At 47.5% G+C, this 25,676-nt stretch overlaps 1 protein-coding gene across 1 annotated transcript; it reads left to right on the forward strand.

The window, feature by feature from the left end:
- The first annotated feature begins 794 nt into the window (after window positions 1-794).
- On the forward strand, window positions 795-25,101 carry RNF185 (ring finger protein 185). Its single transcript, XM_070399471.1, has 7 exons — window positions 795-887; window positions 13,578-13,805; window positions 16,100-16,118; window positions 16,994-17,106; window positions 18,735-18,789; window positions 20,671-20,788; window positions 22,626-25,101. The coding sequence occupies exons 2-7, from the start codon at window positions 13,630-13,632 to the stop codon at window positions 22,721-22,723; spliced, it is 579 nt and encodes a 192-aa protein (XP_070255572.1). The 5' UTR covers window positions 795-887; window positions 13,578-13,629; the 3' UTR covers window positions 22,724-25,101.
- Window positions 25,102-25,676: the final 575 nt, after the last annotated feature.

Genomic DNA, 25,676 nt, shown 5'->3' on the forward strand with positions numbered 1-25,676 from the left:
ATATTCACCAGAATGCCAATGCCTACTTGTTAGTGCCAGACCAGCTCCCGGATATCAGGGACTACTTTTCTCTTTATCAGAGCCTGGACTCAAATCCATGTTTGTATGACTGGAAACACCTTGTGTTACTCCCTTGTCCATAGGAGCCTGCGAAGAGGGCTGGCAGATGAGGAATTTCATCTAGGAGTTTATTTCATCTACTACCTTCACCCCCTACTCAGAACCAACCATTAATACAATCCCTGAGACAACTGCAGGCACTGAATAAATGTTGGTTGAGTTAATGAAACAATGAAGATGGGTATCAATAATTCTAGAGAACAGCCCTGGCCGGTGTTTTCAGTGGTTAGGGCATCGGCCCTCGCTAGGGCTCCACTTCTTTATTTATATCAGTAAAGACTCATGGGTTTCCATTTTGCTCCATTAAACTCTATTGCTAGCATTACCTATTTTGATGCTCAAATTGCTCGGATTTGGCCAATGGGATCTCCTTCAAGTTAGCTCCTGTGTCTTCTGACATATTCCCGCCTTTCGGATTCCCATCATCCTTACGTTCTGGTGCTACAAGTTGTTCCAAGCCTACGCCGTGCTTCCCCTGCCCAGACCGAAGCTCTTTGTAAAGTTTTTGAGAGCCCCTATAGGTTGTTCCTCCATTTCCTGCCCGCAGGCGGAACCTTAGAGCCCGGCTCTGGGCCCGGACCACAGCGCCGGGGACCAACCCCTTCCGGTTGTGGCCGGAAGTACCTCGGAAAGGGGCGGCTCCAGGTCAGGTGACCGGAGTCCGCGTAGGAGGGTTCCGAGGTCTCATCGTAGAGATTGACTGGGCGGAGCGGTCGGCGCACGGAGAGGCTGGGTCGGCCTCGGCGGCTTTAGCTGAGCGGCGGCCGGTATGTACCGGAGGGGCTGGTGGGGAGCAGGGGGCCGGTAGGGGCGGTCGAGGTTGAGAGGCGGGGGACCGGGTTTCTCCTTCGCGGGGCCCGCCGGCTGCGACACCTGAGTCCAGGGTCACGGAGACATCACGCCGGGTTCTGCCCGGGGCCCTTGGCTTCAGAGGAGAGGTCGGACTGGCGTTGTGGTCTTCCGGCCCGTGATTACAACTTGGGGAAACTGAGGCCCCGAAAGGCAAAAGGCTCCCCACGAGCTCCCCGTTTCTGGCAAGGACTCACTCCAACTCCTTCTGCCCCCCCACTCCACCTCCCCCTCGGGGCTGTTCCTAGTACTTTTTCATGAGTTTGCCCCGAGTGCAGAAGCCGAGGCCGGGAAGCTGGGTGAACAGAGTTGGGCTTGGGAGTGAGGGACCCGGGTTCGAGACTTGGCCGCCTCCAGCCACTTGTGTGCTCCGGGCCAAATCCCTTCCCTGTGCCGGGCCTCCGTTTCCTCATCTGCCAACCTGGGCAGTGTTTCTCCGAATGCAATGCCGGTCTCACACCATCTTCGTTGAAATGCCCTGGGCGTGCAGGCTTTCGCCAGGGGGACTCAAAATAGGACCTCGTATTTGCAACCTGGGTGGGAACCTGGGGGTCCTATGCCCACTGATGTCTGAAGCTCACTCACCTTAAGTGCTGTGGGTACTGGGTTTGCTCTGAGGCAGTGAGAGCCTAGCCTGTCCGGGCTCTTTGAAGGAATTGGGATGTTTATCCCAGAAAAGAGAGCAATGGAAGGGAACTGTCTTTTAATAACTGACAAAGTTGTTGCGGTAAAGAGGGTTTCCACATCATCTTCGGATTGGAAAGGGGCTGAACTAGGACCAACAGGTGGATTCTACAGGAAGCCAAGATTTCCAGGTAATAGAGGAACTCAATGCTGGTCAAAGGTGACCAGGAATGGAATTGCCTCCAAAGGTGGTGAACTCCCTGTTGAAGGAGGGATACAGGTGTCAAATGGCAGCCCTTTCCAACTTTATTTACTTTATTATTTTTTAAAAATATTTTTATTGATTTCAGAGAGGGAGAGAGAGCTAGAAACATCAATGATGAGAGAGAATCATTGACCGGCTGCCTCAAGCCCGAAACTCAGGCATGTGCCCTTGACGGGAACCCAACCTGGGACCCTTCAGCCCACAGGCCGATGCTCTATCCATTGAGCTCTAACCACTGTAGCTCCTCCCAACTCTAAAGTGTCTGAATTTGAGTAATTATTTTGAATCTTTCTGGTGCTGGCTGACTTTTTCTCTGCCCTCTTCTGGACGCTTCCAGCCTACATCTTGGGCAACTGAGGCCAGTGAGCCTGGATGTAATGCATCTTATGTAATCTTTTCCTGGGAACCATCCAATGGCTCAGCTGATAAGGGCTCCTTAAAAATGGTTGTTGAATGAATTACCGAGCAGGGTCCGCACCCCATGGGTTTGTAGCTTCTTTTCTCAGAACACCTTGGAAATGCCTCTAAAAGAATTTGTATTTGATCAGAAGCCAGGAAACTCTTCGAGTCACAGAATTGAGGCGTCTCAGACAGAAGGGTCCCTTGGGGTTGTTCAGGCCAGTGTTTCTTCCTGGGACATAAATCCCTCTGTAAGCCTCTCTCCAGCACTGTGTTGTATAGATGGTGTTATCTACCAAGAGGATTTTTGCAGTCTGTTAGCTAACATTCCATGTAACATTTAAAGCAGTCCTTTTATGGACTTGACTTGCCAGTTCATCTTCACATATGGGTAATCTGCAGATAGTTCTAGCGTAGCTTTAGTTTTCTAGTCAAACATCAGAGCGCCTTATTTTGGGATTTCTAAAACCCCAAGCAGGTTGCTTTGTCAAAAGCTGATAGAATGCTTACATTGTCCTATGGAACAAAGATTCCATATTATGACCCAATTCTGCTGACATGCTTCCCACCCCCAAAAGGTTGGGTTTCAGCCAAGACTCCCTGTATTTATCTTCCTGCCTTGTGTGTGTTTCCTAGGGTTAAAAAAAAAAAAAGTGAAATGCTTATTCAGATATTTTTCAGATGCTGGGTAAAATGATTTTAACTTGGTGGTGGTGTTTTTAAAACTTCTCAATCTGAAAATTTCTTTTTTTTAGAAAGTGTCAAATTGGCATTTACATAGTGTGTTTTTTCAAGCCACTAGTCTGAAGAGATGTCTCTGAAAAAAGTGTTTTATGGTTATAATAAGTTTGGGAAAAGTTTCATAGCACATCCCTTTTGGTGGTTTCTCATTCTATAGTACCACATTAAAGGCACTGCAACTGAGGCCAGTGAGCCTGGATGTAATGCATCTTATGTAATCTTTTCCTGGGAACCATCCAATGGCTCAGCTGATAAGGGCTCCTTAAAAATGGTTGTTGAATGAATTACCGAACAGGGTCCGGTGCAATAAAGAAATGTGCCTTGCTCAGCCGGCATAGCTCAGCGGTTGGGCATCGACCTATGAATCAGGAGATCACAGTTCGATTCCTGGTCAGGGCACATGCCCAGGTTGTGGGCTTGATCTGCAGTCTGAGGTGTGCAGGAGGCAACTGATCAGTGATTCGCTCTCATCATTGATGTTTCTATTTCTCTCTCCTTCTCCCTTCCTCTCTGAAATCAATAAAAAACATATATATATATTTTAAAAAAGAAATGTGCTTAACCTTGTTTAATCTAGTGTTGCCAAACTTAATTGATGTGAAGCAGTTTTGTTTTTTTTAATTGGAGTAGACATTGGCAAATTCTGACCTAGAGCAGGAGCTTGCAGTCTATGGACTATGGTCCAAATTTGGCTCCCACTGTCTATTTTTGTATGGCCTGGGAGCTGGGAATGGTTTTTTGCATTTTTATTTATTTTTATGTTATTATTACTTTTTAAATAAATGTTTATACCACATTTTGCTTACCCATTCTTTCATTGATGGACATTTGGGTTCTTCCACATTTTACCTCTTGTGAATAATGCAGATATTAACATGGGTGCATAAGTATCTCTTTGAGGCCCCACTTTCAATTCTTTTTGGATATATGTCCAAAAGCAGATTTGCTGGATCATATGATAATTCAATATTTAACTTTTTGAGGAACCACCAGACTGTTTTTCACGGCAGCAGTACCATTTTACATTTCCACCAAAAGTGCACAAGGGCACCAATTTCTCCACCTCCTTACCAACACTTGTCATTTTTTGTTTTGTCTTGTTTTGTTTTAATAGTAGCTTTGATACTGTGATATATAAGACAGTTTGTCTTCACCACAATTTCTGGCTCACAACTCCCCCAAACCCTTAGGATTTCCCGAGCGGGGTGGGTGGGGTGGATGGAGTGTCTCTTGTTATGTTAATGAGGTGACTTTTGGAAGGCTCCTGTGAGCTGATTGCCCATGGAGCCAACCGTGTGATTAGTGGGTTGGAACTTTCAGTCCCACCTAGCCTACCGCCTCCAGGAAAGGGAGAGGGGCTGAAGATTGAGTTCATTTGCTAATGGCCAATGACTAATGAAGTCCCCATTAAAACCCGGGAGGACACCTTATTGGCCCTTCTTCTTTTGGAGAGCTTGCACATTTTGGAACCGGAATGCCTCCCTGTGCCACCACGCTGGGCCGCGAGCCAGGCCTCAAGTCAGGAGATCAGAAGCAGCAGCCATGCCTGTTTCTTTGGGAATGGCCTAGGGCCGTGGTCGGCAAACTGCGGCTGGCCCACATTACACAGCCCGCTCTTTGGCCCCTTGAGTGTGGTTCTTCCTAAGCCTTAGGAGTACCCTAATTAAGTGAATAACAATGTACCTACCTATATAGTTTAAGTTGAAAAAATTTGGCTCTCAAAAGAAATTTCAATCGTTGTACTGTTGATATTTGGCTCTGTTGACTAATGAGTTTGCCGACCACTGGCCTAGGGGACTATCTGGCCATTCCACCCTGGAACCAGTCACCACGTTGACTCCTGTGTAGTCTCTGACTCTTCAGTATTCACACTCCCAGTTGTTTGTCAAGAGCATCTGGTGCTGTAGGCATGGCGGGAGGTTTTAAGGATGGACAGCTCTCTGACTATGGGAGTGGATCCTGGGCAAAAGCCCAGGAAAATTACTTGTTTTTTCTTAACATCCCTGCAGAGCCATTTCTCAGTGTGAGGTGCTTTTTTAAAAATAGCAGTTAAGTTCTGACTAGAATTCTTGAGGGCAGGGAAGCTTGTCTGATTTATTTTCATCATTGGCATTCTTTAAATATTTTCCAGACTGCAGTAACAATTAATATCAGGTGGCTCTGGACACAGCCTGATTTTGATTTATAAAATTCAATATTAAAGATTATTCAAAATGGTGTCATTTTGGTTTTATTATTTTTGACCATAATTGGACTGTCTTATGGTATATGCTCCCCTGATGGTCCTTAGGGTCTCCTGTTGAAAGAGAAGTGAGGTCATTGTTTTGTCAAGGATATGCTGATATTATTCAACTCTTAGGAAGTTTTCTCCTTACTTGGCTAAATCTTGTTGACCTTATTCATTTTCTTTTTATACTTTACTGTCAGAGTATGTTCGAGGTCTTTAGCTCAATCTCAGATAAAATCTGAATTAAAGAGATTTTACAGAATCTGAATTTAAAAGGATTTACTGACAATGGAAACAAAAGCAAACCTCTCGTTTTGAAACTTTTCTCATAACAAGGGCAGACACAGTTACCCCATTTGCAGGTGACGATCCTGGCTTAGCCAGTAGCAGAGCTGAATCTCAGACTAGGTCCTCTAGTTCCAGATTGTTCCTTTCAGTGTATGATACTAGAGATTCACAGCCCTTAACCAGGATCTCTTCAGTCCGAAGATCTTTTCTTTGACACAATATTTTACCAGTTATATTGGTTTGAATTGAAATTGGCAAATCATCATTCATTTGCATACAAATGTCAAACATTTACTTTGTCAGGCATTGTGTTTGTGGCTCTAGGAGATATCTAACTAGAGTAAGTGCATTTAGTGAATAATTAATACTCTGTGTTAATGTTATTTCTAATAGAGGTAGGTACCAGTTTGGGAAAACGCAAACCTTTTTCTGGTTGCCAGGTTTCCCTGATCTTTTCCTTTGTTTAAGAGTTTGGGGCGATACTTTAAGAATTTTTTTTTTTTTAATGTATTTTATTGATTTTTTTTTTTTACAGAGAGGAAGGGAGAGGGATAGAGAGTTAGAAACATCAATGAGAGAGAAACATTGATCAGCTGTCTCCTGCACACCCCCCACTGGGGATATGCCCGCAACCAAGGTACGTGCCCTTGACCGGAACCGAACCTGGGACCCTTCAGTTCACAGGCTGACACCCTATCCACTGAGCCAAACCAGTCAGGGCAAGAATTTTTTTTTCTAAAGTAGTGATGTAACGTTTCCAGTTCTGAAAAAACATCACTGAAGAGTGCCTGGTTCTTTTAGGATACTGATTTTCCACAACTTAGTTGGCTAAATTGATTCACATTGAGTTGTACGGTTCTAAGTACTTCTGGGCATCAGATCCATCAACCCACACACATTTATGAGGTGCTCGTGAGGTGTGTGGCCCTGTGTTGAGTAAAGCAGCTGGAAGGTGGGTCCAGGTTTGAAGAGAGACACATGAACACATCACTCAGGCACTGTCTGTTAAGCACCCTGGCTTGGGAGTTGGGAAGCTTTGCCTCTGACTGGCTCTGTTTCCATGGGCCAGTGACCTAACTACTCCGAGCCAGGGGATGCTGACGACAGCGTGGTGATGTTTACCTCAAAGACAGGCTATAGAGATGAAATGAAACAATTCCTGTAATGCACTGAGCAGTGTTAGTTTATGCTATTCATAGTGTAATAAACATAACAGGTACAGGTGCCTCCTGACTGTAACACCTCCGGGGGGAAATCTGACTTTGCCTCGCTCAAACTAAGTATGTTCCATTCTGGATTTCCTCATTCACAATTCTGATGTCTCACCTACTATGCCTTCAAGGGACGACACTCAGTCAAAAAGGGAAGTTGTGAATCATCCACTCAGCAGATTAACCAAGTACCTGCTGATTGCATAGCTCTGTGGGGAATATACTAAAACACTACACTCCAGTGTACCCCGGGAGAGACCTTCCTGTGAAGGGGGATGTGAATTAAACTTAGGCTCAGGGGGAGGATACTGTCTGAGTCACAGAGTGGCAGAGCTGAGATCTGAAAGCAAAGCCATCAAATTCTTCTGTGGCCTGTGGCATGCTGGTTTTCAGGGACAAAAGTTCCAAGTAAAAAGTAATATTATAAGACAGTGATATAAGAGATGGCAAAAGACAGCCTCTTTAGATGACCCTTAAATGCTTTTGCCAGGGCAGTTCAAATCCTACTTCACCCTTTCTCATCAAACCTGATAGGCTTTAAGAGAAAGCATTGAAGCTTAAAAGAAAACAGACAAACAAAAAACACTTTTGGTTCAGAGATAGTGGAAGAAAATGTGAAAAAGAAGGCACAGCTGACCCCAAGCCCCCACTCAAATGTGAACGTTGTGCCGCACAAGGCCTTTCTTCCTGCCTAAGTCCTGGCCCTTGCTGTCCTACCACCTCCATATGTGCCCTGGGCTCCAGCCACACTGAACGTGACACAGTGAATTATCCACTTGTTTTGTGTGCTGTGTCTGCATCCTCCCCAGCAGGCCGGGCCTTCCCATACTCTGTACACACCTGTCAGTGGCCAGCACACGGGGCTGCTTTGTTGGTTTACATGTCCATGTTCCCCCCATGTCCTCCTTTAGACTGAATCCTTTATCTCTGTATCCTGAATGCCCGGCCAAGCGGGTCTTTAGTAAATCTTGGAAGGTAGGAGAGGGGTTGGTTGAACAGACAGGGAGATGAGATAGTACAGAGGAAAGGACCCGTGTAGCGCCAAGGAAAAGGTGCTGGCCTTGAGCCTGCTCTGACCTGCTGGGCCCGAAAGGCCATTCATGCCCGTGGTCCTAAATTTGCGGGCCAGGCCTCTCGGAGCTAGCTTTGACCTAAACTCCATTTAGACTCTAACATTTTGAGCCTCATTTCTGTGTCTTCCAAGTTCCGATCGGCTTACTGAGATCTCTTCCCACCGCAGCCCCCTGTGAGTGTGATGCAGACATTCTCGGAATGCAGGTCCCGTCTCTGTTCCACGGGGGCCAGCAGCCGCCTAGTGACCAGCGCAGGCAGGCTCAGGCGCACCACGGTTCTTGGCATGTACGAACAAGCGCATGCCCAATAGGACGAAACCTCTGCTAGATCCCCTCTCAGATCTTGCCAGTTGTTTATCACCCAAATTTGTAAGCTTCCTAACTGGGATTATCATTTCTCGATGCCTCTGTACACCCTGACCCAGGAATTCTTAAAGAGACAGAAGGCAGATGGTAAATGTCTGCAGTACACTTAGAGCCTGAAGATGGCTTCACCAGGTTGAGTTCCCCAGTGGTTCCTGCAGGGATGGGCATCGCTTCCCTTCTCTCCCTCTCCCAGTTCCTGTGAAGTGGGCCAGGCCAGCTCCGGGAAGGTAATAGGAGTGAGGATGCTGCATCAGTCTGCTGGTCCGTGTTAGCTTCCAGGCTCCGCATTCCTGAGGGATCATGAGGCCCTGCAGATCTGCCTTCATCCTGTACCACATGTGCCACCCTGGCCATCTCAAAGTTAGGAATGTTTTTCAAAGCGAGGTGTGAACTTGTTGTTCAGCTCTGCCCTGGACGGACTAGGTAGGTGCTGGGTGGTGTGAGGTCTCAGCAGACTTGTCCCTCACCTCCCAAGTTTATCTGACCTCTTCATGGTCCCCAAGGTCTGTAGTTAGGGGTCATGTATTCTGAAGGACAGGACCTCCCATACTCGGGGCTGTGCTGGATTGCTTTTGCTTTTGCTCGTTTTATCCCCTGTTTGAGAGCTGGATTTCTAAAACTCTTCATCAAGGGAACATCTGGCGTAGAAGATGGGGGACACAGGTTATTGGGCCCTATCCAGTCCAGATTCTAGTTAAACCCCCCGCGGGGATCTAGGAACCAGAGCTCTGTGAAGATGCCTTATTTAGGAAAAAGAGGCAAGTTTAATGGAGCCCCCTGGTAAGGATTCTTGTAATTATCCCTGTATCTTCCTTTACTCCTGTTCTGGCTTTCAGAGCTTCAACTTGGCCTTGTTCTTCTTTGTGACCCCCTCTCACCCCCATCCCCACCCCGCTCGACCTCTGGCCTTGAATGTAGTTGGTACTAGAGTTCTGTTGGTAGAATACATAAGTGGATGAGTGATTTGCATTGCACAATGAATTCGAGAGCAAACAAAAAGCAGGTATTTAATTTTGTAAAGCTATTAAAGGGGGAACATGTAAGAGTGAAAAGGGTGCTGATATCATGTTGGAAAGTCTGAATTTAGCACTGTTTGATGGCCTGGCCTTGGGCAAATCCTCTAACCTCGCGGCTGATGTCCTCTGTAAAATGGAGTGGAGGTCAGAAATGGTAATAGGTGTGAATGTGTTTTTAAAACTAGAAAGTGGATTCAAATCAGGAGTGAAGAATAGTCATGGTTGGGACCAGGGCACAGAACCAGCACAACAAGGTTGCAGTGTAGTCAGGTCCAAGGCCTTAGGCTCTACAGGGACCAGGAAGGAATTTGAGTGGGATGGCAGCTCAGGCGTGCTCGAGGCCTGCTTCCCTTTTATTCTGTCCGGTTCCTGCACCAACCAGGGCCCTCCATTCTGTGAGCCACTGTCCTAGTCCTGCTGGGCCCCAGAGGCCGTGGCCACATTTTGCGGTTTCACAGGTGCTCCATGGACAGTCCCCAGGGAAGGCTTTAAGGCGAGGTTCCTGTGCTTTAGGGTGGGGAGGAGGTGAGGAGAGGAAGCTCTAGGGATGGGTGAGCAGCTGGCCTGGGAGTTGACCAAGACTAGTCATGCATGCCTGTACCCACTCAGCAAATATCTGAGTGCCTCCCAGGATGAGACTCTAGAACCTAGTCCACGTGATCAGTCTACTGAGAATTCGAATGAGAGTGATGCGAGCTGCCTAGAGTTGGGACGTACAGGCCTGTCCCAGTGCCTGGCCTCCCTGCAGTCTCTGGGCTGACCTGTTACTGTCCTCTGACCATTCCCACCTGATATCTGCCTTAACCCCGATTGTCTCCGTATGTGTACGAGCCCACACCATGCAGAGCTTTGTTGGGCCCAGGGAATGGAGAGGGCACTGGACCAGAGTAAGTGGCGTGTATGTGCATCTCCCTAGCAGCAACAGTCCTCCCGCCTTCGTGGGCTTTTCAAGTCACTGTGCTATCTAGGGCCACCTTAGCAGTCTCGTAGGAGGCATGACACCTCACTTTTCAGGTGAGAAAAACAATTGACGCCATCAAGGTATTGACCCTGAGCCACATGGCTAGTCAGTGGTGGAGCCAGGACTTGAAGTCAGAGCTTTACAGATTGGGGAAAATTGGAATATTGGGAAAAATTTAAAAACATGTACTCTTTGTCTGCTTTCACAATCAATACATGTAAAAATGTCAGTTTTATAAATGGGGAGGACTTATAAAGTGTAAGTCACTACCTCTAAACCCCCACGGGTAGGAGATAATCCCTGTTCACAGTTTGTTATGTTGTCCACATTTTTAAAGACATTCACTGTTATTTCACTCATATTGGAATCTAATGAACAAACTGAACTAACAACCAAAATAGAGACAGACTCAGAGAGAGCAGGCTGCCAGCTGTGGGGTGTGTGTGTGGAGGGATTGAAGAGAAAAATAAAGACATTTACTAATATTTATATTCCTTCTTCTTGTAGCAAGTGTAATATTATACACATATTTTACAATTTCCTTTTATTTGTTTATCCTCACTGGAGGATATGTTTATTGTTTTGAGAGAGAGAAAGAGAGAAATATTAGTGTGTGAGAGAAGCATTGATCAGTTGCCTCCCGTACACATCCTGACCGGGGAATCACACCCACAACCTAGGTATGTGCCCTGACCAGGAATTGAACTTGCAACCTTTTGGTTTATGGGATAGTGCTCCAGCCAACTGAGCCACCCAGCCAGGACTTCAATTTGTATATATTTTGAAATAAAGACAAAAATATTTTTAAAAAATAAAATAAATTTAAAAAGTGAATCCCCATTCATCATCAAGCTCCAACAACCATCAATTTTCCTGTTCTTATGTAATCTTTTCTCTCCACTTTCACTTTTCCCCCTGGATTAAAGCAAATCTCAAACATCTTATCATTTCTTCATTAATACTTAAGTATGTTTCCAGAGATGAGAATTTTTCAGAAACATTACACAATACTAAACAAAATTATCATGCTAAACAAAATTTAACAATTCCTAATATCAACTCATATCCAGGTTAAGTCTAATTTTTGTCAGTCATCTCACAAATGCCTTTTTACAGGGGTTTGTTTGGTTTGGTTCCCGTGAGCCCCTCACACTGCTGCTGGGTGGCATGTCTCAAGTGTCAGTCTCTATATACCCCCACACCCCTCCCGTGCGATTTGTTTTCTGGAGAACTTGGGCTCTTTGCCCTGTAAAAAGTTCCGCATTCTGGATTTGCTGATTGCCTCCTCCTGGATTTGTTTAACACATGCATCGATGCCCCACATTTTCTGTAAATGGGTAATTCATTTAAAGATTCGATTAAACTCTGTTGCCTTTTTGAAGACAAGAATGCGTCATTGTTGGAGCTGTGTACTTCTTATTGCATCATTTAAGAAGACTGTCATTTAAGATTGGTCCATGAACCTGACTTTATGGTTATCTTTCTGCATATGTACACACAAAATCCTTCATGTTATTTATTTTTAAAATATATTTTTGTTGATTTCAGAAAGGAAGGGAGAGGAAGAGAGAGATAGAAACATCAATGATGAGAGAGAATTATAGATTGGCTGCCTCCTGCATGCCCCCCTGCTGGGGGTTGAGCCTACAAACCGGGCATGTGCCCTTAACTGGAATCGAACCCGGGACCCTTCAGTCCACAGGCCGAGGCTCTATCCACTGAGCCAAACCAGCTAGGGCAAAAAAATCTCTCATTTTAAAAGTTTGTGTGTTTGTGTGTGTGGTTGTTTTGTGTTTTTGTTTTTTTTAAAGAAACATGTGTTGGGTGGTTGAGCTAGAATGACAAAGAAAGGCCATGATGTGGCCCCCACAAGCAGGCTTCATTCTGTGTGAGGAGGGGGAAGCACCGATCGTGGGGAAGGTCTTGGAGCCACGGCCAGCAAAGCACTGGTGCTGCCGGCAGCCAGCGAGCTGCCCTTCTGGGACCTCACGTAAAATGATGAAACTGAGTGAAAAAGTGGCGGTGAGCCGGTTCCTCTCCGAGCTCAAGTCACTGAGCTGCTTGTCGTGGGGAGGGATACCCGTGAGTCCAGAGTCCTGGGTGGTGGTGTGCGGAAGGCTGCTGGGTCTGAGAGGACTGGCTTCTCGGTCCTTGCCTTCTCATACTTTGGGAGCTGAAATCGGGGTGGCCCTCTGGTGCTCCAGTGGTGAGTCTCGGATTGGGGCGGGCTGTCTGCTTGCAGAGAGTGGGTAAGAGGACCCTTCGCAGCACAGTTTCGGGGCTGGAAAGGGTGCCTCCATTTACAGATGAGAAAACTGTGGCCCAGAGAGGAGAAGGGAGGTTCCCCAAACCACCCATCCCCTGGAACCAGCATCCAACCTCCGGTTCTCCGACTGTGCTGGCCAGCTGGCCTTTCCTCCTTGGAATTTCTGAGCTGGTGAGGGTGGCCGATGAGGTTCTTCACCATCTGCACCCAGAATGTCTGAGGATCCTTTGGTGTTGGCCTTATCGTCCTTCTTGTTCAATTCCTGGCAGAGTCTTTGATTTGGAAGAGGTGATGAACGTGGTGGCTTTCTCCCAGCATTTGGTGGCCAGCGTGGGCTGTGGTTTGAGTACAAACGGGGTGTCATGAGTCCCAGCCTCAGCTCCACACTAATCAGTTTGCTGAGAATTCTCAAGCCACAGTTTCCTAAAAAGATTGGACCAGGTTTGCCCAAAGCATGGTAGGAGTGTGCCAAATGGTTTTCGGTGGTATGAGGAGAAAAGGTTTCCTTTCATTATATTTATATTTATTTATCCCTATGGTAAACAGTACTGGTTTTCCATTTTCCGCAGTGTCATAAGCCTCCGCTTTAAAGGTATTGAGTTGGTAGATTTAGATAAAATGAGGTAGGTGATATTCTAACCTGGCAGAAGGCGGACTGCAGAGATGGCAGTGTGGAAGGCATTGGACCACATGACCTTCCTGGTCCTTCCTCGCTTCCTCACTTCTCACAGTTACAGGGTTTTCTTCATATTCTGGCATATGCCAGTCACAATCCTCCTGGCCTGAGCAGACTCCCCTGCCAATATAGAGGCTCTCCAAAGTTAGGGGACAGCCTGCGAATGTTCAGTTTGACTGAGCATGTCTTTATCAGCCGGGCGTTATCCTGGGAGAATGTAGGGACAGGGAGGTCCAGTGCCTATGGAGTCATCGGAAGCTGCTCTGTATTGTGCGGTTTGTGTGGTAAATTCTGGGCCGTGTTCATTGAAAGTTTCTGAGTCCTTGCTGTCTGGGTAGTGCCCCACGACTATCATCCTCTGCAGCTCCTGGGAAGTCTACTTGGGGGTTCAGTCCTAATCTGAACATCTGGAACTGAGAGAAGATGGTGGGGGGTTGGCATGGAGGGGAGGGGGTGAGCTGCAGAAATGGCAATCCAGGGCTCTCTGCCTTTCAGGACTTTCCTGGGAGCGTCTTCTCTCAAGAGTTTGCTGACAGCCAAGCCAAGGATGGCAAGCAAGGGGCCCTCAGCCTCTGCGTCCCCTGAGAACTCCAGTGCGGGGGGACCCAGCGGCAGCAGCAATGGTGCTGGCGAAAGCGGAGGGCAGGACAGCACCTTCGAGTGCAACATCTGCCTGGACACAGCCAAGGATGCCGTCATCAGCCTATGCGGCCACCTCTTCTGGTCAGTGCCCCCTCCCAGAGCACACACTGCTGGTTTGGGAAAGCTCATAGCCCTGCACAGAGCTGGGGAAGGTTCCCACACACTTCGGGTCCTGCCATACTCAGGTCCAAAGACAGGCAACCTGGGTTCTCATCCCAGCTCGGGGGCCAATCCAGTCCCCACCCTGGGCTCCGTATCCCCATCTCTGAAGTAACAGCTCCCCATTTAGTGAGCACTTACTGCTTGCTACTTGCTTGTTAGCCAGGAGGCAGGATAGTGCAATGGTGTTGAGCAAGGACTGTGGAGCCAGGCTGCCTGGCTGTGAATCCCGACTCTTCCACTTTCCTATGGGATGACCTTGGGCAAGGTACTTACACGCTGCCTCATTTTATAGGGTTGTGAGCGTTAAATGATGTGAAACACGTCAAAGGCTTAGAAGAGCACATAGCACAGAGTAAATATTGTGTGTTAGCTGGGATCCTAATAATTGCTACCATATTTTACGTAGCTTATCAAAATGAAGTGGCAGAGTCGGTGTCCGTTCCAGCCTCGATGGTTACAGAAGCCCCTCTTGGCTCTGAGAATCTGGGTAAATGTTTAGATCTTAAGAATTAAGCCAGGGTATCATTGGAAAGAGCACAGACTCTAAAATGAAACAGGTGCTTCTCATTGGAGTGGTTTGTCTCTGGACAGATCTGCTGCCCTCTCTGTCCCTCGGTTTCCTTATCTGTAAAGTGGAAATAATTGCACTTCCTCAAAGGTTAGTGTGACCATCTAGTGATATGAACAAATGCAAAGCTATTCAGCCACAGGCTGGCACACAGTAGTTGCTTTATAAATGGGAGTAATCATCATCATTGTTACACTCTTTCATTTTCCCCTGAGGAGGTTACCTCCACCTCCCCCACAGCCTTTGTGGGAAGTTGCCAGTGGAGATCTGCCATGATTTAGGGTGTCTCAGGCCCAGTTTGGAGTGACAATGCAAGATTAATGTTGAAGACAGATGTCAGGTCTCCGTTATGTCCAGGGAGATGGTGTATCTGGAATGTGAGGCTAAACTGTGGTACAGGAATTGGGAAAGGAATTATCCTCTGAGTCTAAATTTTACTCAGGTAAAGAAACGTGGTATTTGAGAAGCAGAAATCATATCCATATTTTCCACTGTCCTGACACGTAGTAGGTGTGCAATTGACATTTGTTACTTGAATGAATGAATCAAGAGAGAAATAAAAGTTAAAAATCTGGAATTAGAGGGACTTTTCCTTCAATTCTGTAAATGTCTTTTTTTTTTTTTTTCTTCTTGCGCCCAGGGCTGGGTGATAGAGGACAGTAAACTGGAAGTCAGGAACTTATTTTTTAGCCCTGGTTCTATAGGCAAGTCATTTAATATTTCTGAGCCTGGTTTCCTCATTTGGAAAATGAGAGATTGGGCAACAGCCTATGGAGTGTAGCTCACTAAGCTGAAGGTAGCCCCACCCTTCTCGTTCCTTAAAGATGTTTTTAACAGTAGACCTGAACTTGAAGCTACTTACTGCCGGCCAAGCTCTCAAGGCTGAGGACAGCCTGAAAATGTTAAACTGGATCTAGATCCACACGTTCCTTTTGAGTCTGAGGAAGCTATGAATCCACTAAAATTGAGTCCAAAATATTACGTGTGTACATGTGTGAATGAGAGCATGAGAATGTTCCTATGAATTTTTCTACACAGAGGGACCTAGCTTTTTTTAAATCCTCACCCAAAGATATATATTTTAATTAATTTTAGAGAGAGGGGAAGGAAAAGAGAGAGAGAGAGAGAAACATCAATGTGAGAGAGAAGCGGATCGGTTGCCTCCTGTATGCCCTGACCAGGTTTTGAACTTGCAACCTGGGTGTGCGCCCTAACCAGGAATCAAACCCGCAGTCGTTTGGTATATGGGATGATGCTCCAACCCACTGAGCCACACTGCTCAGGCCTGGCTTCCTTAGCTTTTATTGGATTCTTTTAGAGGCCGAAACCCCTCAGAGTTTTACTTGTAGAGAAGTTGGGCCTGGGATGGTCTGACTGTGGGCGTCTTCACAAGTAGTAGGATCCCAGGGGTGGAGGTGGGCGTCTTGACTCCATGGCTTCATTTTTCCGTGTTTGTAGCCCAGGCTCTTCTAATTTCTGGCTCCAGTGAGTCCCCTGCTCAGTGGGCTGGCAGTGCTCCACACTTCTACCCAGTTTGCCCATTTTTCTGCCCCTGCCCCGATGTTTCTGCTAATGAGAACATTTTATTTTCCTTTCCCCTCTCTCTTTTCTCCTTGATGGCTGGTTGCCCTGGGGACTCTGACAGTTGGCCGTGTTTACATCAGGTAAGGTGCATTTCATTTTACTTTGTCTTTCATCACCTGTGGTTGCACAAGACACTCCTGGTCTCAGGAGACTGCTGTCAGAAACTGCAATCTCCCCTGCTTGTGGGCTCATTGGCTTGCTTTCCCTCAACCCCCATTATCCACCTGCCCGCTGACAGGCACGTGAGGAGACGGATCAGTGTGGTACCCGGGATGGTCCTGACGGCTGCCAGTGGCTTTTGTGGCCTTCGCAGGCCACTGCCTCTCGGGGTCTCAGTACCTCAACTGGAAACTGGGTTGGATTTGATAATATGTTAATTTTTTATTTTTGAGATTGTGCCTCTAGAAAGTGTCTCCTATCATATCAACCTTCCCCCTACTCTTAAACGTCTTGAAAATGTTAGGAAGGGGAAAACATTTTGGTCTCAACAGAGAGCTGTTGTGACAGGAAGAACATCTGTTTTCCCAGCTTTAGATTATTATGAAAACCAGGTAGTAAGTATTCACCAAGACTCAGGCCTGGCATTCACAACAGCCTATGAGTAAGCACTGCAAGCTGGCTGCCTCCACGGTGGTTGTCAGTGGACCCCCACACTAGGAGGGGGCTTAGGAACGTGGCGGGAGAACCGAAGTTCCAGAAGTTAGAGCCTCAGCATCTGGATGGGAGAAGGTAGGGGAAACTTACCTGCTAAGTTCAGGTTGTGCATTCTGGTCCCAGTGGAACCTGGTGAAACGTGTCTGCTGTAAATTTATAAAGAGCACAGTATACATAAGTTTTGCGGCTTTGACAGTAAGATAAAGGAAATAAGATATAAAACCATTAAACACTGCCTTTTCCTTGGCTCTGAAGTCCTAGATTCACATTTATAGAACGCATTTTTCTCTCCTGCTTGCAGTGGTTGGAGACCAGACCTAACAGACAGGTGTGTCCAGTTTGCAAAGCTGGGATCAGCCGAGACAAGGTCATCCCCCTCTACGGCCGGGGCAGCACTGGGCAGCAGGACCCCAGGTGAGGCCTTGGAGCACCTCTCACACCCAATCTTCCCCTTTGGACATGAATTCACTTCCATTTAGCACCGACTCATCCCTTGCTTTACTTAGTGTTCGCAGACCCTCAGTTCTGAGGCAGTTGGAGTCCAGATGGAAGTTAGCCAGGAGGGGAAGGGAGCCAGGTTGCCACTTGCTGAGCTATAGTACCGATATCCACTGCGCGTCTGCCAGGGGCAGGCGATGTACTCGGTGCACAAGACATCACAGTTGCAAGTGTGCAAAGTGCTGTGAAGGAGCAGCCTGGGAAGCAAGGTCCCAACAGGAGTCTGCAAGGAGGTGGCTTGCTGTAGCAGTGCCATATAAAATATGGGGGGAGGAAGGGACGGGGGTCTGGGAGGCTTGTGGAGTTGAAATTTCTGGAAATGAAGGTGTGGGTGGGTCTGGCATTCTCCAGACACAAGTACTGAGAGCCCTTTGTGATGTGGCGCGTACACACACACACACACACACACACACACACCCAAACTCCCCAGCACACCCATTGGCCAGACACATTGGACTTCTCTTAAAGGGTCTACCCTTTCACGTTCATGAGCCTTTGTATTTGTTGTCCCTTTGCCTCTTCTGCCTGCCCCGTTCCACCCCTCCTCCTCCTTAAACTTCTGCCCATCTGGAATGAGCAGCCCTAAAGCTACTTCCTCCTTGAAATGGCACTTATTCCCCACAGTAGCTGCTCTCACCCATGCTCCCACCCCATTTGATTCATACCTATATAAAGAAGTCCCTCCCACACTGTATTGTGATTGGTGGTAGCCCCCTTTAAACCATGAACACCTCAACAGTAGGGTCTGTCTTCAGCCTTAGTGTTGGTAACAACCTACCTTGTGCTTGATGGGTAGCAAGTCCTCAGTCCGGTATTTGTGGGACGCGTGATGGAAGAGGCTGGGGCCCAGAGGCAAGACAGAGCAGAGGACGTGCCCAAGAGGAGTGGGAGGTGAGGCTGGAGTTAACGGGCGGCTCAGAGAGATCATGAGTCTCAGCCCTCTCTGCCGACAGGCCACTCTCTGTTTCAGTTTGGATTTGGGATTTTTTTTTTTTTTAAATATATTTTATTGATTTTTTTACAGAGAGGAAGGGAGAGAGATAGAGAGTTAGAAACATCCATGAGAGAGAAACATCGATGAGCTGCCTCCTGCACATCTCCCACCGGGGATGTGCCCGCAACCAAGGCACATGCCCTTGACCGGAATCGAACCTGGGACCCTCCAGTCCGCAGGCCGACGCTCCATCCACTGAGCCAAACCGGTTTTGGCGATTTGGGATTTTTTAATTTTATTTCATGACCGCTATATCACACTGGTCCAGGGAGAGGTGTCTGGCTGGCATTCTGGGTCGTGCTGTCTGTGAGAGGGGCCGGCTCAGTGCAGTCTGATGAGCATCTTATAACAAGCTGATTTTCTCCTTGGTTCTCCATAGGTAGAGAACAGTTGCAGGTAGAACAAAGAGTTATTTAGTGTTTGGTTTATTTTGGCACAGGTACGTGTGCTGGGCAGGAAGCAGGCGGGGCCCTGGTGAAGAACTCCCACTTCACTTGGGAGCAGCTCAAAGCATTATGTAATAAACCTGTCTACACCGTTTCTGTTTCAGAGAGAAGACCCCGCCCCGTCCTCAAGGCCAGAGGCCAGAGCCAGAAAACAGAGGGGTGAGGACAATGCTAGGGGAAGCTTCTAGAAATAAGTGCATGGCTTCAGAAGTTTCTCTGTTGGCCCTATTCTTTTTCCTCCTTGATAAAAAGTAAAGGAAATTTTGTAGAATATGAAAGGATAAGGGAGAAAAAATTGCTTATAATCCCACCATCCAGAGATAACCACTGGAAACATTTTGGTCTATTTTCTTTTTTATTTTTCTATAATTATATGTGTGTGTGTATATATATATATATATATATATATACACACACACACACACACACACACATTTTATAGAGCTTTTTATTTCTATGTGTTTTATTTATAGATTTGTGTGTATATACATATATATATATTTACTATTTCGCTCCTGTTTTATAACCCTCTTTTAAAATTTCATTCATTTTATACTAAGTGCCTTCTGTGTGCTGGGCATCATTCTAGGCATTGGTGATGTATCAGTGAACATAGCAAAGATCTTGCCCTTACGGAATTCACAGTCTCAGAGAGGGGTAGATTTTCATTGCTATATCTTGAGATTTTACATGACAGTAATATTTTATGTAGCTGTTTAATGCTCCAGTGTATGGATTTCACGTAATTCATTTAATTCATTTTTGGACATTTAGCTGTTTCCTTTTTTTTTTTTCTAACCTAAAAATATTCTGATGAACTTAGAGATAGATTTTTGAGTAGGTTCATGATTATTTTACTGGGATAAATTCTTAGAAGTAGAATTACTGGCTCAAAAATTTTGTGCACTTAAATCAGGCATTAGCAAAATATTTATTCATACTTCCAGAATCGCACAAATATATTTTTATTTCCACATCTTTTAAAATATATATATATTTTTATTGATTTTAGAGAGGAAGGGAGACGGAGAGAGAGATAGAAACATCAATGATGAGAGAGAACCATTGATCCGCTGCCTCCTGCGCGCTCCTATTGGGGATCGAACCTGCAACCCGGGCATGTGCCCTGACCGAAATCGAACCCGGGACCGTTCAGTCCACAGGCCGACACTCTATCCACTGAGCCAAACCGGCTAGGGCATTTCCACATCTTTTTTTATCTGTATGCTGTGTGTGTGTGTGTGTGTGTGTGTGTGTGTTTTTGTGTGTGTTTTATGTAGTCGTCACCAGTCTGTTGCTTAAATTTTAATTTTGGCAATATATTCCGTGATGCTCTTTCCTGTCCTCTTTATTCTATTTATTTTGTTGAATACTGATGCATTATAATTTAGGTTTTCACATTGAAGGACCTATTAGGTTCTTCTAGGTTTTGCTGTTATAAATAATGCTATAGTGACCAACTTGGCACATTTCCCTCCTCCCCCCCCCCCCCCCCGCCCCGCCCTCCTATTTAAATTATGGCATTTCCTTAGGATTCCCAGGAGTGTGATTATTGAGTCAGGGATCTTGAAATTGAGGGTCTCTTCTCCAGATTACCCTCAATAGTAACAGCAACAAACACTTGTTGAATGGTTATTATATGCATGTGTAGCTTATACTGACGTTCCCTTATTATTGGGCATAAGGGTTATCTCCCACTTTGCTGTTACAAAACATGTAGAAACTTTGACTGGCTAGCGTGGCGCTCTGGGAAAGAACCGGGAGCTCTGAGAACCTGCCTTGCTTCAGCAGAGAGTTTTACTTTGGGTAGAGCCCGATCTTTCTGGCATTCAGATTTCCTTCGCTGGGATTCCTCGTAGGCTAGATGGGCCACCAGATTCCTCTGCCTCGGGATCTAGATGGGAGGAAAAGATGTTCCCCCCTTGGAAACAGGCGGCAGAGGGTAGGGAGGAGAGGTGGATGCCACATGTAAGGTGACGCGTTTAACAGGTGCGAGAGAGACCTGCTTGTTCACTTCTGAATTGCATTTCTTCTGCACAGGGATTTCAAGGATTTGGATTTGGAGATGGTGGCTTCCAGATGTCTTTTGGAATTGGGGCGTTTCCCTTTGGGATATTTGCCACAGCATTTAACATAAATGATGGGCGGCCTCCTCCAGGTAAGACCCTGTTCCCTTGGGAATCCTGCTTGAAGGCTCTCTGGAATCCAGCAGTATGTAGGTGATAGATAATTGTTACTATAATCAGCCTTCAAAATGTGCTAAACTCTTTCCAGGTTACTGGTAGTTGTGCTAACGATAATACATACTTAGCAAGTATCAGGCATGTTCAGAGTGCTTTCTGTTACAAATTCAGGATCCCCATGAGAACCCTTGGGACAGATGTGCAATTAGCTCTATTTTACAAATCAGAAAATACTTAGTAATGTTTCCCAAGATGTACTCCGTGCCATAAAATGAAAAGGTATAAACCATACCCAGCTGAAGAAAAGCCTAGTTCTGCACATCTATCCCATCCTCACTTGGACCTTTGGGGGCTGGAAAGGGCAGTGTGTGACCCCAAGGAGTCAGGGCCTCTCTGTTCTCTGGCATCTCTGTCCAGTTTCCCCCCGGACACACATGGGGCTGGTCCCAAACCCCAACCCTTTGGGAACTATGCCTATGTCTGCCACCTGCTGCTGCTTTTCTGCCTCCAGTCAGCTTGAGAATGCCCGCTGCAGTCTGTATAGAGCAGGGTGACGAGGTGGGTGCTCTGTACTCTGTCACAATATGACACCCAGGCCAGGATCCTTACCATGGAACCTGCAGAACCGCCAAGGTCAGCTGAGCTCTGCTTCAGTCCTAGGAGCCTTATGTGTGCTGGGCGCAGTAGGGACCAGCACGTACTTCCTGGCCAGGAGCTTATGCTCTAGGGACAGTAACCCACTCCCGGGCCATCCCAGGTGTCCCCTGGCCTCACCCTGGTGCCTAGCAGGCAATCACTGAGTCTTTGTTCACTGCCTGCCTGCATGAATCCATCAGAGCACCTCATTGGAGAAGAGTACAGCACCAAGAGGTCATGAGGAAGGAGGCCCCAAAGGGTAGGGCCCCGTGAAGGCAGCAGGAACCTGCCTAGTAGCTCGCTTCCTTCTAACCTGGTCCAAGGTTCACCTCGCGTTCCCCAGGAAACCAGGCTGCCCTCTGGATCTCTGGATCCTCCCGCCACAAGCAGACAGTTTTCTCCTATCATGTTAGCGCTTGCTCATTGGGGTGGAGGTGCTCTTAACTCTCTTTCTCTAAGAGTCAGGACAGGGGAGCTATACATAGCAGCTTTCTCAAAGCCCAAGTCCTCAGCCCACTTCTTCCCCTAGTTTGCCGGGCGGCGAGGGAAACCGGTCATTTTGCCTGTCTGGGCCCTAGCGCTCTCCTCTGGAAAAGGAAGGCACTCCACGCCGGGCTCTCTGAGACCCTCCGGGTTCAGCAGCGCCAGAATCTAGAGACTCCATGACTCGGAGGCGGTGCTTCGGTTTCTTTTTTTAATTGAATTTATTGGGGTGACATTGGTTAATGAAATTATATATGTTTCAGCTCTCCAGTTCTATAATACATCATCTGCATATTGTATTGTGTGTTCACCACCAACTTTGATTTCTTCCTACAGAAAATGGGAATAGTACTCACCAAGCAATAATGTGCGTGCAAACACTGTTCTCACAGAAGGTGCTTAACAAACGTAGCTTTCCTTTGATTATTCCCTCTAAGAGTTTCCCCACTTACTTGCACCTATAGGCCAAACCCTCTGAGGATCCATTGGAGATCTTGTCCTCGTTGTTATATTATTCCACATATTTCCATAATTCCAGTTTTGTTTTGCCTGATGTTATTTGGGGTTTGGAAATCTTTTTAGTGTGCAGGATTCTGTAAAGAGATGAAGGTTGATGCTTCTCGACTTCGGTCCCAAGTGGGCGTGTGCACAGCTGCAGCACGCTAACACCTCTCTTCTCCCTCCTGTCTCCAGCTGTCCCCGGAACGCCCCAGTACGTGGATGAGCAGTTCCTGTCACGCCTCTTCCTGTTTGTGGCCCTGGTGATCATGTTCTGGCTCCTAATTGCCTAATGCTGGGCTCCTGGCCTACATCCATGGCAGGGCCTCTGGACTGGTGCCACACCACCCCCACTCTTGATGTTTGGCTTCCTGGATAATCCCGAGCCCTGGAATCAGTGGGGTCCATAACACATCAAGGAATCTTGCTTCTCCATCAGCTTTAGGACTCAAGACTGTTGTCGAGAACCCTGGAGTGTGGCCACTGCCATAAACCCTCAGGCCTTGGCACTGCGTTGTCTCTCCTGGGTTACAACATGAAATCCTATTCCAGCCAGCTCAGTAGCTCCTGACTCTGCACCGGGAAGAGGCAGAAGAGAAACTATCGGTGCAACTTCACCTGCGTTTAATGTTATAAGAACAAAGGGATGAACCAAATGTTGATTGTGGAAACTTCCTCTCATCTCATTAAATACCCTTGGTAAGTGGCCTCTGAGGTCAGTGGGGGTCCTCATACAGAGAGGTTCCCCTGCCAGATCTCAGTGCTGCTTTGCCCTATTCCCTCCTTCCTCTCCCTCCTCAGCAGAGGTGCCAGAAACTGCTGTCCTATAAAGATCCTAATTGCAGCAGCTGAAGCTGGAGGCGCATCATGAACTCACCAGAGACCCAAAGATCTTCTATTGGCTCTGGCCATCCTCAGCGTCTTTGGCCCGAGAGCAGCTTGAATGACCTTGTTTTTTGGCATAGATCATCCTGGGAGACGTGTCTCCACTCACAGATTTCTCATCACCTTTCCCCCCAAAACCACACACGTGTTCCTCTCTGCCAGAGGGCACAGCCTCCACTGCTGCTGTGCATGAGGAAAGACCTGCAGTTGGGGCTGCAGAGGGGTTCAGAGCTCCGACGCAGGAACAGCCGCACAGCAGCCCTGTCCCCAAGGCCGCAGAAGCTCCGCGTGCATCTCCTCGCAGACCTGCCCAAAGGAAACGGGGGTTTGTCAAGTCAGCCCCGCTGTATGTTGAAGACCATCCGCCAAATTGTCCTTAATGAAGAGGCGGCAAAGGGGGAAGCCTCTGATTTGATACGGATTGTGGACACCTCCTTGAACATGTGCTAAATCCCGGGAAGCCTGTTCCTCCAGAGCAGGCAACCCGGTGCTTTGTTCCAGTCGGGCAGGGGGCCTGGGGGCCTCACACGGTGACACATGGGGTGGCCTTTCTGTGGGAATCATGCTGCTCAAGCCCTTGATTTGTGTTTCAACTTCACAAGCTTCTTTGTCCGAATCTGATGGAGGGAGTGTGGTCCAGGCAAGAAGACGGTTCACTTGGTGGAATAGTCTGTCAGGCCTCTTCCTAGAAATCCAGTCTATTCCAGAGACCCCAACGCTGGGAGGAGATGGCCTTCCTGGGGGCCTCTGTCTCATCACTGGGCCACAGTGCTCCTGGCTTACCTCCAGCAATAGCCAACAAAGGGTAGAAAGCCCAACCTAATGGTTTGTTTTTCTTTCCCAGATATGGCTCTGCATAGCATATGGAAACCAGGACCTTATCCAAGATGGGAAGCCCTCTTTCCCTCTCCATAGCCCCCATCCCTTTCTCCTTATAACCTGTCAATGCCAGAGTTCAGTGTTAAAAGACAAAATATAAGTATTGAATAAGTGGTTCATTTGCTGAATCCATTTGATAAGAATAAGCCACCAGCTTTACAGTGTGCCTCATGGATTTTAAATACCTTGGGGGCACCCGCTCAACCGTGCTCTTTTTATCACCTAGAAATCCCCAATAGTGGAAGGTGCCCCTGGAGTATCTCAGCTGGAGAAGGCCGGTGGGATCCCTCAGTGCAGTGCCTCCACCTAGTGGTGGGGGAGAGCACGTCAATCTATTGGGCCCAACAGAAAATGGGTTTCCAGAAGAAAGGTTAAAGAAGCGATGTGGGTAGGAAGATGCATCACTTGGACTCTTTAATGAAATGGAGCGAGTCAGGAAAGCTCTACCAACAAAGGTATAATCACTTGGACTCTTAAAGGAAGTGAGCCCAGATGAGCTCTACCAGCAAAGGTATCCCAGGAGCCTGTTAACAAAGCCAGGCTGGCTACCAGCCCTTTGATTTTTCATCTTATAGGTCCCCACTCATGCTCTGCCAGGGGCTGGGGCAGGAGAGCCGATTTGGGACTGCTGGCCCAGCCCTGATAGGGAGCCCCCCTCCCACGACCCCTCTGCAGGCTCACCCCACCCCCACCCCCACCCCAACCCCCACCAAGGCAGTTTTCCCTTCTTTTGTGTGTGTTTTCTATGTTCTTAGTCTCTACTCCTATTCCTGCCGCCTTTGCGGATCAGGACCAGCTCCCAACCACAGACAGAAAATGATACCATGTACAGCGGCACACCTTGACCAGTTGCTAATTTTCACTGTTGTGAAAGTGATTTGATTTAGAATTAAATGGTTTTACATTACTGCGAGCTGTGGGCTTCTTATCCGTGTCACGGGGTCAGGGGGACGGGTTAGGGAGGAGTCGCACTGGCCTGGCCCCTGGAAAGCACTTGTGTGTCCTTGGGAATGTCACCCTGAAGACAGTCTTCAAACAGCCATCGAGGAGTAGGCTGGAGGCCTGGCCTCATCCATCGCCCTGCCCAAGGGGTGACCGGTCTGACAGGCAGCACTGGCCCCGACAACTAGGGAATTCCTAAGCTCGCAGGCTGCCACACGGAGCTTAGCTGTGGCCCATCAGAGCCGGAGGACAGACGTTACTGTCAGCAGCTTCCTGCAAGCTCTGTGACAGGGCAGGCAGCCTGCCCAGCAGGGTGTGCTGCTCCACGGAATTCCTCGGTAGCAGAATGGGAGATGGAAGATGGTGAGGTCACAAACCCGGCCCAGCCTCAGGCTTCCCAGCACACCAGAGCTACAGGTCATCCCTCGGAATGGAGCTCTTTTCTCCCTTACACTGTGACCTAACAGTTATCAAGTTGATGAGTAGCGTGGCTCAGTGGTTCTCAAGGCCCCTCAGCCAGCTAGCAGCTGCCAGAAGCCA

The sequence above is a fragment of the Myotis yumanensis genome, unplaced genomic scaffold (assembly GCF_028538775.1).
Source record: "Myotis yumanensis isolate MYYU_CA2020_CCGP unplaced genomic scaffold, mMyoYum1.0.hap1 SCAF_19, whole genome shotgun sequence".
Lineage (NCBI taxonomy): Eukaryota > Metazoa > Chordata > Mammalia > Chiroptera > Vespertilionidae > Myotis > Myotis yumanensis.

Coding starts and splice junctions, on each gene's coding strand:
- RNF185 (XM_070399471.1), top strand. CDS start 13,630: ATGGCAAGCAAGGGGCCCTCAGCCTCTGCGTCCCCTGAGAACTCCAGT. Junction 18,790..20,670: donor CAGAGCCAGAAAACAGAGGG/GTGAGGACAATG, acceptor TCTTCTGCACAG/GGATTTCAAGGATTTGGATT. Junction 20,789..22,625: donor TGATGGGCGGCCTCCTCCAG/GTAAGACCCTGT, acceptor TCCTGTCTCCAG/CTGTCCCCGGAACGCCCCAG.